Below are 16,636 nucleotides of genomic sequence, written 5' to 3' on the forward strand. Positions count from 1 at the left end.
GTGGTTCTGCAGATTATGCATATGCTTCCTTAGGTCATTGTTTTAAGTACTTCATATGAAACACTGTAGCAGGTTTTTAAGAGTATCAAGTACATCTTTATAGAAAAAGGTGCCTCCAGGACAGTCCCAAAATGTTCTATTTTTGGGTTAGATAATGACTTTACATTCTCTTGTAAAATAGAAGGAAGGTATGTATAATTATATGAATATCTTCTGTAAAATATATATCTAAAGCAGTTTTTAATGATCTATCTTAATACAGGGCTCTTAATATAGTCCTGCTGGCCTGTGAAGATGTTTCAGATGTCTAAAAGAATCTATAAAACAGTAACATAAAGTTTCAACCATTTTTCTGTGTGATTGAGTTTATGGTTGGGAAAGATGGTGAGTGTTTTTGCAAAAGAACCCAAAGTCCCTCTAGTTGGCCTCTGCCACTGGATGCTGGAGGCAGCAGCAAGGCAAATATCCTCAAACATTTTGTGTTATTCTGGTTGGCCCTGACCCAAAGTAGCGCTGTTTGAGGAGAAGAAAGGAGCACATTCTTGACCTCTGCTTGACTGCTTTGAATTGTCTCCCCTAAATGGATTGCTTGTCTAGGTTATTTGGATCACCTGTCTTTCATGGTGCTTGTTTCAGTGGAGGCTTATTAACTACTTTAAGTACAAATTGAGATATTGAATTATTCTGAGATAAAGCATTTGAAGCTGTTAACTTTATCATTTATTAGTGAATACTGTATTTCATGCTTCACCAATACGACTGCTGATTTTTTATTTTATTTGCAAACCTTGTAGAGTATCTTGTATCTTTCCCTACTAGCTCGTTATGACCAGTTATATATTCAAGGCTCTTCTCCTTACTGTTGTTTGTGGTTTACCTGTCTGTATCTAGTTGTCCAGAGGTTTGAGATGTCTTGTATGAACAGACATAGCAGAGTAATGTTGCTAAATCAGGAACTGTTTTTTTTGTTGTTGCTTTTAATTACTATTCAGCTTAATGATTTAATTGATTTGGTTTAGTAGCACTTGCATATAACAATGAAGTAGAAATAGGTCAGAATTAAATAACTTTGTAAAGATTACATATTCTGGTGTTATGGTGTCCTTGTGATGACCGTAAGTTACCTATATTGTGTGCAAATGAGTTTGCAAGGAAAGCAGTAACTATCCTTGTCAAGTCTTCTGATGTTAATGTATCTACCAGGTTAGTTGATCTCTAGTTCTACAAAGCTGTACCTGGTTTACTATAATCATGATAAAATAGTATGCAACAAATGTTTCAGTATTTTGCATTTCAGCGTACATGATTTTATGAAGCAACTAAACTGGAGTTTCAGGCAACAGGAGTTGCTCAGATGCCAGTATGTGGCAAGAGTCAAATGTGACAGGCTAGTGTAGAGCTCCTTGGAGTCATTTGATGAAGAATAAAAATTTCCCCACAGAAAAGAAAATGAATGTGCCATCACACTGGTCATTGCTGATGGATTTCATCAACACAAAGAGGTTCAGTAAAGGTTAATAGGAGTGTGTAATGTGGTGTAACACAAACTTCCAATTATCGAGGTGTTCTTTAATGTCAAGGTGAGGAGAAATATACCATTGTGACTCATCTTTCTGTACAGATCAAGCTGAAGTTAACGGAGTTATCTGTGGTCTGTTGGGCAGGGCACTGGAAGAGTAACCAAGAGATTTTGTTCTTTTTGTAGTTATGAACTGTTGTGTGGCATCGGGCTTGTCACTGAATTTATCTATATCTCAGTATCCTCATGTACAGAATTCAGATTCTTAGATGCTCGCTTTATAAAGTCTTTGGAGATCTGTGGATGATGAATTTTATACCAGCTCTTAACTGAAGTATTTTTCTTTGTAAATGCTTTCCAGCCATTGGCCACAAAACAGCTCTAATGCTCTGTATTTTGTTGAGGCATTAAAACTTGCTCCACCAAATTTGGTTTAGAGTAAGGAGGAACAAATAACATAACAGTGATGTTCTTGTTTAAAACAACAAGCACACCACCATAGGGGCAATGCGATAATAGAGAATATAAAATCTTTTACTAAGGACAGTTTCACAGATGAGTCTATCAGAGAAGTGCACCATCTGTAGCTGATGTCTGCTGTGGTTGTGCCATCTGAATACCCTTCTGCTCAGTGGAAAAGCTCTGATTCCCACTCACATGTGATACTGGAGACTTCATTTTCTTTGGCTTCAAATTCAGGTTTACTCCAACAGTGTGTATTTAATGAGCGACCCCTCACTTGTAATGAAGCGTTTAGAGTCTTTGCAGTATATTTTTAAATTATCTGCTGGAAATTGCTCTACTATCTTGTGTGTAGAAGGGATGTGTGCTAGCATGTTAGAGCACCACGAGAGCCTAGGATTCAAACTTTCCCAGTTTGTGTCCCATCGATTTGAGCATGCTTTAAAATGATATTGTCTTGTAAAATGCTGTGATAGGATTTCCACATCAAGAACAATCTACATTTTTATCTTTGGTTCAAAAGCTCAGAGCCATGTTTTTAATAGTAGCAAGCCTTGCTCTGTGCATAGATCCTTTTATTTTCAACAGAACTACTAATGGTGTAAGGCAGCACCTAATGCAGATATATTGTCAGTTTATTCTACAAATTGTGGGGTTGAGGTTTTATAACTGAAAACAAAATAAGTAAAAAATGAGTAGGTGTTTTAAAGCACCTTGAATAGTTCAGTAGTGCTAATGGCATACAATTGAAAAATTATTTTATGAGAAAGGCATCAAAAATCAATGTGAGCTTTATGTGTATGTTTCTGTAATCTCATTTTATACTTGAAATATTGATACCCAAACATCTGAAAGTAATTTTCAATTGTGTGGTGTCTTTTCCTAAATGGCACGGAGTAAATACATGTATACCTTTTTTTTTTTTTTTTTTTTTTTTTTTTGTATGGAAACAATGGATAGATTGAAATGGATATGTGAAATTTTCATTATAAAGTAATTATAATTATAAAGCACATTATAAAGCACACATAAATGTCACGTATGTGAGAAACTATCTCAAATAGCAACATTTGTGAAGTATGTACAAATATGCAAGAAGTAACTATGATGACACCTCAGAGGCTTATATCAGTTTCTAAATATGCATCACAAACTGACAGATTGGTTTTAAAGGACTATTACAAAATTGCTTTTGGTAAATGCACTTCTTTGATCAGGATGGCAGTGATATTATCTGCTTTGGAAGATGACTGGGAGTGGGCAGAATCTTTATCATAAATGGCTGCAGTGTTCTGTCTGTGTGCAAAGCACCCACAGATTTGCTGAAAGAGTGATGCTGAGAACTGTTTACACACTTTTAAGCAACGTGAAATATTTTGGTATACAACATAATATCTGGATTTTGATAAAATGCTGATAGAAGTAGATACAAAATACAGTTAGAAACACAAACACCACATTTGTCTTTGGAGAAAAAAAAAAAATCAGACTGTAGCTGACATAGAATCACAGAATCATCTAGGTTGGAAGAGACCTCAAGATCATCGAGTCCAACCTCTGACCTAACACTAACAAGTCCTCCACTAAACCATATCCCTAAGCTCTACATCTAAACGTCTTTTAAAGACCTCTAGGGATGGTGACTGAACCACTTCCCTGTGCAGCCCATTCCAATGCCGAACAACCCTTTCGATAAAGAAGTTCTTCCTAATATCCAACCTAAACCTCCCCTGGTGCAACTTTAGCATGCCTGTTACCAGGCATGTGGGAGAATAGACCAATCCCCACCCCACCTCACTACAGTTTCCTTTAAGGTATCTCTATATGACATCTTTCTGAAGTTGTCTTATTTCAAGAGGATATTTCTTTTCCTCCTTCTTCATTCAAGCTACATGTTGTGTGTTAATTATTTTTTTGGGTGCTTGTTGATGTTAATTGCCCAATGCTTGGATTGCAATAAATGCTTCAGACTGGAGTTTTGTGTAGGCTCCTTTGTGGTATGTTACTCCTAGATGATCATTTACTGTGTGGGGTGGGACGCAAGTAAATCCATGAACAGCATTAAAATTTCTGACAGTGAAGTACTGTTTGTCTTTGCCTGGTGCCTATGTGAAATGATCTGGCAAAATAGATACTGCAGAAATAATCTATTTTTTGTCCGTTTTGTCAAATGATAAATGTTCCTGTCTCTGTGGAGAATTTCTTAACAAATGCTGATTTTGCTAACAGAACGAAATAAATCAGAATTTGCTTAGTTGTATATGCTCAATCTTCTAGACAATTGGAAAACCACTTATCAAAAGAAATGTCCAACTGTTACTAACTTTTCATACATTTTTGTCTTGCAAATCAATTATTTACAGAAAAGTTGAGGTTGTTTTATCTCCTTTTAGTAATAGTAGAAATGTATCATTGTGTGCTAGAATAGTTGATGTGAATTTTTCCATATCTATTATTGAAATCAAATGATAGAAAATTGAAAAACATGGAGGGTTACATTTTTTTAAATGCTTTTTCCACCAACTTCACACTATATATATATATATATATATTTACAGGGCAGAGGAAATGGCTGATTTAAAGCATTGCATTGCTTAGAAGTACTCTTAAGAGTAGCAGTATTACAAGATAGTCTGCAACTGTGCAATATAAAGGACAGCCCAGAAAACAGGTTCTTCCACTGCTGCTAGTGATAGCATTTTGTTTAATTGCAGCCTTACTGTCACAGTCCTGTTTTGTCAAGATGACATTAAAATAAAAAAAAATTATTTTAAAACTTATTACAAATTTTGAATGAACTTTGTATTGTTTTAGCTATTTTTTAAAATTAAAAAAAATATATTTTTTAAAATGTAGTTACAGGAGAATGATGAGAGCCTATATGTCAGACCACCTTTGTGGTGGAAGGAAGAGAATTTGTTATTAATGACACCTTTTGAAGTTATATTTCGTGTGTGTTCATATCTACTGAGATTCAGATTTCTTTTTTTACTAGGTACTGTAAAATCAACCATTTTTGAGACTGAATCAAATTTCCCAGCCTCCTGCACACTGAGTACTGAGAGATGCACAGACTAAGCTGGCACCTCTTCTCTCCACACACAATCACTAGAGCACAAGAACACTAAAACCAGCTGCTGTTCTTTCCAGCCACGTTATTTCTTCTCTTCTGCAACCTTCCACTGAGGGCTGAATAAGTAACAGAAGTATTATTATGGCAATGAAATTCTGAATATAAAATAGGTATTAAGTAAATGCCTTGATTTTCCAGGTCTTGCAGATCAAGTACATACCTCTAGTTTGTTGCAAATGTTCTTGAAGGTTTCCAGCAGTTGGCAGGGCATGTGCCATGCAAGATGTGTGGTCTTTTTTATTAGAACTTATATATTAGAGGAAAAAGATTATGTTTATATTTTTTTATTTTGGACCTTTGACTTTTGATTTAGGGGAAAAATGAATGAATATTCTAAGTAGTAGTATAATTATAAAATCCTAAATTATCAATTGATAAATTATACCCACATATTTTGAAGCAAATTAATTATTAATTTCCAAAGGCACCAGTTTTTCAAAATTGACAAGTGTGGCTTTTAAATATTGTCTAACAGCAAACTAATAGACTATGGTGTAATTCTGTGTTGCTGGAAAATGTTGGTTTCCACTGTAACATGCAGTATTAAGACAAATGCAGTGAAGAGTATGGTTTTCTTCACTTAATGGCAAAGTTTAAATCAATAAATCTGATGACCTGAAAACAGACTCTTGACGGGATGGATTTTGGAATACTTTCTAAGAACTTTAAAGTCAACTCTGAAGGAAACAGTTTTTATCAGAAGCTGACAGGCTGAACATGATCTGTGCAGCTTGAAATAAGTGAGTCAAATTTGTACTTGGTCTGTTGACATAATAAATATGATAATTGTTCATGGCAGTGCATTTTCTATTTGTTTTAAATTCTCCAAAGCTTCAAATCCAGCGGGACATAAACAGGCTTTGACATCATTAATTAACTGGGAATGTTTTCCATTTACTGTTAGTCAAGTGCATTTTACTACAGTTAGTATTTGTTACAATAACATTTACCCACTATGTTCTTGTATTTTCTTCAATAAATCCCCCCCCCAAAAAAAAACAAAAAGCAAAATACAACAACAACAACAACGAAAGAACCAACAATTCTGTTTTAGACAAATCATTGTGCTATCCTAAATTAATTCTCTCAGAGTGAATAGCAGAACTTGAGCAGGAGTTTAGTAATGGCAGAAATGAACTTGCAGAGTTGAAATCAAAATGTTTAAAAGCAGACCAAGGGTGGGGGGGGGGGAAGGGAACAATCTCTCCTACTTTCCCCCACCAAGAAAAATGCAGGTGGTGTGTTTGAGGCTTCTTAAAGATTGCTAGACTACTATTAACATTTCAGATAAAATAGTCTCATAATAGGAAATGGTATACAAGTAAATTATTGAAATGAGAAAATTACAGTATATCCAGAATTCAATGTTCTAAATATTTACTGACACCTTTGTACTTTAACCTTCTTATGAAATTGTCTGCAAATTATATTTTATCAAATATTATTTGCTTACTAGGACATTTGCACAAGTTTTTACAGAGAAGTATACTATTAAAACAAGTCCGAAGTGTCACCGTGTCTTAAATATCATTTTTGTTGGAAGAAATGGGTATAATAAGTGTAGGTATTCTCTCACAGTAGATTCCTTTCTTCTGTCACCAGCCAGGACATGACTGGTCCTGACTTATTATTGTTTTGATCACTGAAATGATCATTCAGGTGATTTGAGTCATTGTTTTTGATGTCCTTGTTCTTCCCTCTGTGGTGTTATATACAACTCAGAGACGGGCAAATTTTATCGACAAATTTTGTTAAGAATACCATCTCATTTTATTGAGTGTTGTGCTGTGGACTGGACTAAGACTCTGCTTTAGAGGTTTGGAAGATTTTTTTTTTTTGCACATAGGCTAAAGCTGAGAGAAGCCAAGTGTTTTTCGTCTTTCTTGCAGTATCGTGGAGGTATGATTATGTGAATAGGTTAAGGGTTCAGAAATGAGTAATGAGCAATGATTAGTTCACGACAACTCAAACACATTTTAAGTAGAGATAAGCAAACAATAGCTAGACTGCAAGCCATCACTTAGAGTGCAAGCTATAGTGGAATGACACGGGAAGGAGGAATTCTCCCTGTATTAAATGCTTTGAAGTTTGGCTTGAAAGAGTATTATGCTTTTTTGTGTATTATGTTCTTACAAGCATCATTTATAAACACTGGTAAGGGGAAAAAAGAAAAAAAAAAGTTGATGTGCAGAAACTGGAGGATCAAAATTGTTTTGAATACATTTTCAGTGCTCAGTCTGAGAGTCACTCACACTGTAAAGCGACCATAAATTAATGCTCATCCATATTATACAAATGATACTTCCATGCCTGCATTCAGATAAAGGCTCATGTTTATGTGGTTTATGTCAGGTTTTCTTTGCATGGAAAGCTAAAAACATCTAGATATGCTTATACTATAAGTATTCATAATTAAGTATTGTATAAAGCTCATGAAATAGATATCTGCAAGAACTTCAGCTGAGAAGGAAGAGGATTCTAGGTTGCTAAGGCACGGTAGGTTGGCAAGCGTATTGGGGACTGTTAGTGTTAGGTTAGAGGTTGGACTCGATGATCTTGAGGTCTCTTCCAACCTAGAAATTCTGTGATTCTGTGATTCTGTGAAAATGATTTTGGATAGAATATAAGGGTTTCGATTTTCTTTCGATTTTCTGATGTTCGGTTGTGGGGAGCAGCAACTGAACTGGTGTGCAGGAAAATCACTTGCATCCTATGGCGCGTGAGATAAATATTTCTATTGTATTTTCTGAAGAGTTCTGGTTCTAACCCAGATGTTTCATCTCTATGACTGTCTCTTGGCACACAACAACCTTCTGTCATGCAAATAAACATCAAATAAATGGAGAATGTCAGCAACAGCGTAACATGAAACTAATAATTAGTTGTCAAAATTTCAGCAGATTCTCTGAATAATTTGTCCTTTTTTCCTCCCTAGAAATACAAAGAATATGAGAAGGATGTTGCAATAGAAGAAATTGATGGCCTTCAGCTTGTGAAAAAGTTAGCAAAGAACATGGAAGAAATGTTTCACAAAAAATCTGAAGCTGTACGGGTAAGCAGCAGATCAGTCTACTATTTCATTCTGTCATGTAAAACTAAGAACAGAACTTAGGCTTTGCTCTGAAAGCTGGAGTGGAAATGCTAAAGTGTTCAGAAATATTTTAAATATTTTTAGGATCAGTTTTTAGAGAATAGAGGTAAATTATTTATGCTGGCAGTAGTTAAACTCAAGAATGTGTAGTTAGGTTTGGACTACCAGCTTCCCATTTAGATTTGTAAGGTATCGCTTGCATTTGCTCAAACATAACTATATATTGTTGTGCATTTATGTTAGAGTTTGCAATATCAAACCAAAGCAAAACAGACTTCATTCCATTGCTCTCTAGCATAAAAATAACATTGGGGAGAGTCTTCTGAGATCAACAGCTATCTTTTAGTTCAGGTCCAGAAAAAGATGCAAATGTTTATTATACACAATATTTATTATATACATATTTTAAATATATACAAAAAATTAAATATAAAAATATAAATAAACATTTATATTTTTAATTTATAAATAAACATTAATTTATAAATAAACATTTATATTTTTATATAAGTATAAATTTATATAAATTTATATAAATTTTATATAAATTTTTATATAAGCTCCTGAATAGGAGCTTTTTGTAACAAGTATTCTAAATAATAGCAAGTTTGCTGTTGTAATTTACATTTTACATTATTCTTTGCTAGGAATTTAGGTGACTGTTTGTAGCTGTATTTTCTGTTGTATCACCTATGTCAACAAACAGATTGTCCACTGTGGTGATGCAATTTGACATCTACTGTGCTGCAGGTCAAGTGTGTCTGCTCAGTGGAGTTTATGTCTCAGCTGTGGGGCAGAAGGCATCACTCAAGGAAGGGGATTCCATTTGTGTAGCTGAAGATACAATTCAGCCTTTTATTTTTTGTTACAGTGCAAAAGGGAGGAAGGAATTTGGTGCTAGTTTAGAGGTTGAATTTTTTTGGTTGGCAGCAAAGTAAAACATATTTCAGCTTGTAAACTGAGCACGCTTGGCAGGGAAGCAGAGAAAGACAATAAACATGGAACCCCGCAGTGCTATTTTAAAAGTGTGTTTTTCAGAGAAAAACTGCACTTTAAGATGTGTGCAACAGCTTCCAGAAGCCTGCAGATTGCCTGCAGAAGTACATTGACTCTGGTGGGACTGTTTTCCTTTTTCCTTAGTAGAGAAAACTACTGCCCTGAGAACATAAAAATGTGAAAAAGCAATCTTGCAACAGCAGCCTTTTAGAGCCAGAAGTGAGCAGCAAGCTGCATGCAAGGCAAGAGAACATCTTTTCCATAAGCGTGGGTTGGTGTTAGGGAAGAGCACGTGGTATCTCAATTACAGCTTTGTAACGGGTGTTTTCTAATGGTTGTGTACAGGGCTGGTTTGGCCCCTTCAGACATATGGTGTTTTTCCTCTAAGGACAGGAAAAAAAACAACCCAAAGCTTCACAGACCAATGTAGGCAACTGTGTTCTGTGTAAAAGTAAGCCCAATTTCTTTCAAGTTAAAGCGTGTATGTAATGTTGTGTGAAAGGGCTTTAAAAACCTAAGACCCAGACCCTTCTTTCGACAGTTTAGATCTTTGGAAAAGAAGTTAGAAGCTTTGTTTGGACAGGGCTGCTTTATTTTTAAAATTCATCTGTATAGTGTGCCTTCCAGGAAAGTTATGTTTTCCATAATTCCATGAGGTGGAGCACCTTGGACAGTTCAGACCGTAGCTAGAGGTGCAGCAGGAGACCTTTCATGCTCTGGTAGTAAGTTGAAAGCCCACCAGAGTTCAAACCACCAATAGAGCTTAGTAGTTTTGTCCTGACATGTTTTGCCCAACTTGCATCTTTGGTACACCATAGCTCATTTTCTCTTATCTGGAGAGGTGAGATAGGACTTTGAAAGCTCATATGGAGCTGAGACCTCTGCTCCATGTTTAGACAAAGTAATGTTACTCACCTTGCCTCTAAGATAATAGAATTTTGACCTAAATTTTGATGGAAATGTACTGAGCACTGAAACCTAGAGGTTAAATTAATATTTTAGATGAAGTAGTGGTAATATTTGGATAAGTACCAAATGAAGTACCAAATTATAAAATATCCCCCAGCGCTAGAAATATAGGGTAACCATTGAGAAGGTTGATATCTAAGTGCTCAAAAAATGTGTTTGTGTTAGCCCAAATAGTTACTCTAAAGCGCAGGTTGAATTAGATACAAGTAGATCGTAATCCATAGTGTAATGTAAAATATTTTTTTAGATAAATTGTTTTAATCAATGTACTTTCTCAGCTTTTAGCAGATTTAACATCATCTGACAACTATTGAGAGAGCCACAGTAATACAAAATGTTTAATTTGTGGAAAAGGCCAATAAGAAGACCTGGAAATATAGAAATAGGGTGGCTTGGAAAGGTCTTCAGGTTTGGGGGGGATTGCTTTGTGTTTCAAACACATTAATGTGTTCTAGGATACTAATCACTGTTGAACTTTTTCCTCCTCCCAGTTTATAGTCTGGCTGATTTTTTCTTATCTTTGTCTCATCACTTTTGATAGTGATTAGTTGGCTCGGTATGATTTTTATCATATTCATCCCCTGTTTGAATTACCCTTCACTATGCAATTATCCTATCACAGAATGTCCCATTTTTGTGCTGTCAGATACATAAAAATAAATGGAAAACTGAAAGTGCTAAACCAATTATATAACCTTTTGTCATCTACTTACTGATGGAGACCCTACCAAGCAACTCCCCCCACTCCCAGAGTTCATTATTTACATTAGATTTATAGCAGTTCAGGATATTCCTGTTAACTGTTTCTTCCCTAACACTGCCCTACTTGATGGAATTTCAGATAGGCAGCTTCAGATCTTGTTTTGAAATATTTCTGACACAATTGGAGTTAAACCCATTAAGAGTGGTTTTGATTCAATGTTACTAATACTTAATTTTGTTTATAGGTCTTTAAGAATATTTAAGACATTCAAGGTGGGATAAATGGAAACGTTTCATAGAGTCATAGAATATCCCGAGTTGGAAGGGACCCTTAAGGATCATCAAATACAACTTCTGGCACCGCACAGGTCTGCCCAAAAGTTTAGACCATGTGACTAAGTGAACAGTCCAATTGCTTCTTAAATTCGGACAGGCTTGGTGCAGTGACTACGTCCCTGGGGAGCCTGTTCCAGTGTGCAGCCACCCTCTCGGTGAAGAACCTCTTCCTGATGTCCAGCCTAAACTTCCCCTGCCTCAGTTTAACACCATTCCTGAGGGTCCTATCACTGGTGTTTACAGAGAATAGGTCACCTGCCTCTCCTCTCCCCCTCACGAGGATGTTGTCGACTGCCATGAGGTCCCCCCTCAGCCTCCTCCAGGCTGAACAGGCTCAGTGCCCTCAGCTGCTCCTCATACGTCTTCCTCTCTAGGCTCTTCACCATCTTTTGTCACCCTCCTCTGGACACTCTCCAACAGTTTAATGTCCTTCTTGTACTGCGGTGCCCAGAACTGCACACAATACTCAAGGTGAGGCCACACCAGCACAAAGTAGAGCGGGACAATCACCTCCCTCAACCAACTCATTTCCTGCATTGTACAGCAGTGGTTTTAATTTTACAGCCAAACCCAAATAATCACTTTGAGAGCCTTGCATAGTTTGCTGTCACTTGTGATATTAGTTAATTGATTTCCATGGACTTTTAGTGATTTCACTTACAGGAAATGGGCTTGACCTGACTTAATTTAAAGTTATCTGTGATTTAAAATCAAAACAAAACATAATTTTTTTAGGAGGTCTCATGACATTATAGTGACTCCACTCACATTTGAAACTGAAAGGAGTACGGCATGATGACAGTGCTCAGTAACAAATGACTACTGTAACAAATCTAAGGGCAGAAAAGAGGTGGAATTAAAACAATGCATTTGCTGTTTTTATTTTTTCTGTTAATGGCGTCATAGAAAAACAAAGTGAGGGAAATGAAAGAAGTCAGTATGAAAGAGAAATTATTAGGGAATATTAAAAACTATTCTTAAAACTTTATGTAGTTAAATTTCTATTTTCAGTAGATTGACACTGAAAGATGGCAAGTAAAGTGTTAAGAATTATTTTTCTTTCAGGCAACTACCATTGCTGCAGTGGAAAATGCAAATAAAATATTTTTTTTATTAACTTTTTATACTGTAGCTACCTGGTGTTCATTGTGGAGCTGATTCTCATTATAACTGTGCTGTGAAAAGTAATTGCTGTTGTACAGTAATTCAATTTCTGTGCATTCATGCATCAGTAAGCCAGTGGAGTTTATCTAGAGAAAGCCGGGACTTTAGAGCTTTTTATCATGAAATTCCATATGCAGAGAAATGGTCTTCCAAGGAGTAGAATATCAGCTTTTACATTTAAAAAACATTTACAATGAAGAGAAATAGATTTTTATTTTTCCTCACCAATGATTTTTACACCAGCCTTCAAACTGTTTTCAGATACTATTAGGGTCATATTGTCTATGTACAGATAAAAAAAAATGTACTGTCTTTGAAATGTTCATGCTTATTCATATACTGTCTGTTTGCACATTTTAGTTTATGAATGTGTATATATGTGTGAGTACGTACCTTTACACATGCATACATGCTGAGGTTTCTATATATAATATATAGAATATACAAATATGTGTTATATAGAATAGATGAATAGATGCAGAATAGATGCAGTTCATTATTGATTTGTATGTGTGTGCATACACATGAATTAAGCAAGCAATATGTTAAACTACATGTACTTCATCCACATATCAAAAGGTAAATACTGGTGAACTGTTATCCTGACTAATTAATAGATTTTCATTTTTTAAACGTATAGAATCATTAATGCTGGAAAAGACCTCCAAGATCATCTGGTCCAACCATCACCCTTCTATCAATGTCACCCACTAAGCTATGTCCCTTAGCACCAGGTCCAACCTTTCCTTAAACACCCCCGGGGCGGTGATGCCACCACCTCACTGAGCAACCCATTCTAATGCCTGACTGGTCTTTCTGAGAAGAAATGTCTCCTTATTTCCAACCTAAGCATCCCTTGGCACAACTTGAGGTCATTCCCTCTAGTCCTATCACTGGTTATCTGTGAGAAGAGGCTGACCACCAACTCCCCACACCTTGCTTTCATGTAGCTGTAGAGAGCAATTAAGTCTCCCTGAACCTCCTCTTCTCCATACTAAACAACCCCAGTTCCCTCAGCTGCTCTCCATAGGACTTGTGTTTCAGGCCCTTCACCAGCTTCGTAGCCCTTCTCTGGATATGTTTCAGGGCCTCAATGTCCTTCTTGTAGGGAGGGGCCAAAAACTGAACACAATATTCAAGGTGCGGTTTCACCAGAACGTTGTACAAGGGGAAGATCATCTCCCTCGCCCTGCTGGCTGCACTATTCCTGACACAAGCCAGGATGCCGTTGGCCTTCTTGGCCACCTGGGCACACTGTCAGCTCATGTTCAGGCAAGCATCAACCAGAACCCCTAGATCCTTTTCCTCTGCATAGCTTTTGAGTCACTCTGCCCCAAGCCTGTACTGTTTCATGGGGTGGTTGTGGTCAAAGTGCAGGACCCGGCACTTAGCCATGTTGAACCTCATCCCATTGGCCTCTACCCATTGACCCATCCTGGCAAGGTCCTTCTGCAGGGCCTTCCTACCCTCTGGCAAATTGACACTTCCCCCCCCCCCCCCCCCCAACTTGGTGTCATCTGCAAACCTACTGAGGGTGTGCTCAGTTCCCTAACCCAAATAATCAATAAAGATATTAAAGAGGTTGGGCCCCGACACTGACCCCTGGTGAATACCACTGGTGACTGGTCACTAGCTGGATTTCACTCTGTTCACCGCTGCTCTCAGGGCCTGGCTGTCTAGACAGTTTTTAACCCAGCAAAGATATACGTATGCTTGTGTCTCTGTGTGTATATGTATATAGACATTCATGTTAATAACTATTACATATGTTGGTAAGCGCAATTTGAGCTTGGTTGGATGAACTCAGAGTCCGTGGCAAGTAACCTAAAGCTGAGAGTAAAAATTCCTGAACAGAGGAATTTTCATTTTCTGTGGGAATACTTTGCAGAGCTCTGAATAATTTGTTTATGAAAACTAAGTAAAGAATTCATACTGACTGAATGAATGAATGTAGTAATTACTTACAAACTACCCACAAGTAATTTACTGTTTTCTTGGCTGGTTTTGGTATTTAAGTAACTTCTGGTGCGTTACTTAATGGTGAGTGCTTCTCTGTTTGATCAGACACATTGGTCAGAGAAGGTAGTGTTTGCTTTCTGTTTGATTGAAGGTGACATTTAGAAGTGGATTTTGAAGGTAAATGCTTAAGTAGACCAATTTCCTACCCACTGATTAAACATCTTTCCATTCTAAGACTTATTCCAGTCATTTGCTTTAATATTGCTGCTTCCAGATGATGTTACTGAACTCATACATAGGAGTTATATCAGAAAATTAAATACAACTGAAGAGATGGAAAGGTGTCATTAATAAGAAAGGCTCATTAATTAGGCAGGTTTTAATTTTTTTTTTTTTCTTAATATATTTTTTTCATTATATTCTTCAGTGGATATTTGACTGCTTTTGCCCCAATTTGCAGTTGAGCCTGTTGTCTCTTCTGCTAGTGGTTAAATCCTTACAAGTGGCATGAATGGGTATAGGGATGAGACTCTGATATCACTGATGAAAGTCAGACAAGACTCGGTCATAAGAAAGGATTGGAAAGCATACTGGAGTGAAAAGGCACTAAGGAAATATGTTTGGGGAAGTTAATTTAATAAACGAGGGGTCGAGAAAAAGTATTATGATAAGGTGTTATATTGAAAATGGGAGCCTGATGAAGGACTAAATCTAAAACAAGCTAAGAAAAAAAAAAAAGCCAAACATGTACCTTTCTGTTGCTTTGTATCAGTTTTTTCTTAATATATAATCTATGAAATAAGAATTGTTGCATTGTAATCTCCAGTTTATATTCCTGCATGGTGGGGAATTTTTGTAAAAACCTGTTAAATAAAGGAGGATGAGGCTGTTGATCTTATGTTGTCATGTCAATGCAGAGCATTTGCTGGGGACAGGGCATGCTTGCGTACTGTGCTTTTTGTATCTAGATTAATTTCTTAAAATATCGGCTTCCAAGTACCTAAAGAAACAAGTGAGGTAATAGTGAGGAATATTCCAGGTGAATTATTGAACTTTTTTTTTGAGACAATTTAAATGCACATTCTTCAGTGTTCATTGTGGATTTTGTTACATTATATTTTTATTCTTATTTTCTATTGTTTTGATCAAGGCTAGATTGGGAATGGCATTCTTCAGATGCAAATGGTCATTGGTATTTCGGAGTCATATAATAGAAGATGAAAAAGTCTTAAACTTCAAGGCTTATTACTTTGCTAGCTTCACTATTTCTAATTGTATAACAAACACATTCCCACTATCCACACATTTCCCTCATTGAGCTAATTTGCATCTGCAGAATTTTAAGGGAAGGAAAATGAATATCAACATGCACTGTTTAAAATTGTGCTGCTCAATAGATGCTATTCTGATCTATAATTTTTTAATTCAGTAAAACACTTTTTTTTAACTGATGAAAAACACATTAAATATATAAAATTACTGGAGGAAAAAAAAAAATTAAATGGCTGTGGGTGGAAGGAAATTATGGTGAATCAACCCAGTGTCACTATAAATAGTTTCAAATGACAGAATAAAGACATAATGAATAAAAGAGTGATGGCTATAATTCTGTTAGTTGTGGGCAACAAATTAAAGGTTTTCAGCAATATTTTTGTATTCACATTTAGTATTTTAACTGTAATTGTTGCTAGTTACTTTTGGTATCATTTGAATTTTGCTCAGTTTGACTGGTCCTTCATATGCAGGTGAGGAAATTTATGTTCTGAAGTCATTAAGAGCTTTACTTTTTGGTGACTTAGATTACACTGGAAAATGAAAAGTGGTTGGTAATGCTCTAATAGTCAGTGGCATATTCTGTAGCATACCACATAACCCTTGATAATCATAAGTTGAAGAATATTTAGAGACGTGAATATTTTCTTGTTTAGTGCCCTTGGATATAATTATTGCTTTTCCTGATATGCAGAAATTAATTTCTTCATCAAATGTAGCATTAGCAAGTGTATTCCAGCACAGTTCAACTAGATCACAAATTGTTTCTTTGCTGCAATGAATTCTAAGAGATTAAAATAAATAAAATATATATATGCTTTTTTTTAATTTATTTTTTTTTTAATTGGGCATCTGGTAGGCTTCTCTCATCCTTTGACTGCATTCCTGTCACAGAGTGCTGGTGTGAGTGCTCAGCCTGTCCTCAGGCATATTGCTGGTACCCAAAGGGAATGAAGGGAAAAACTGCAATTAGCTTAGTGTGTGCCTTCACTACCTGCATTGCAGGATGCGGTGGGAGGGGGAATGGGAGTTA

At 36.2% G+C, this 16,636-nt stretch overlaps 1 protein-coding gene across 15 annotated transcripts in view; it reads left to right on the top strand.

The window, feature by feature from the left end:
- CACNA2D3 (calcium voltage-gated channel auxiliary subunit alpha2delta 3) overlaps window positions 1–16,636 on the top strand; it is a 459,196-nt gene that overhangs the window by 83,791 nt on the left and 358,769 nt on the right. For all 15 annotated transcript variants that reach the window (XR_011812447.1, XR_002401918.4, XR_005269052.2 and 12 more), the window contains one exon: window positions 8,050–8,166. Coding sequence is in view for 12 of the 15 variants with exons in the window: in XM_038185882.2 (XP_038041810.1) it covers window positions 8,050–8,166 (117 nt within the window). In the remaining 3 variants the exon portion in view is untranslated. The remainder of the gene's footprint in view (window positions 1–8,049; window positions 8,167–16,636) is intronic.

This window comes from Anas platyrhynchos, chromosome 13 (genome assembly GCF_047663525.1).
Source record: "Anas platyrhynchos isolate ZD024472 breed Pekin duck chromosome 13, IASCAAS_PekinDuck_T2T, whole genome shotgun sequence".
NCBI lineage: Eukaryota > Metazoa > Chordata > Aves > Anseriformes > Anatidae > Anas > Anas platyrhynchos.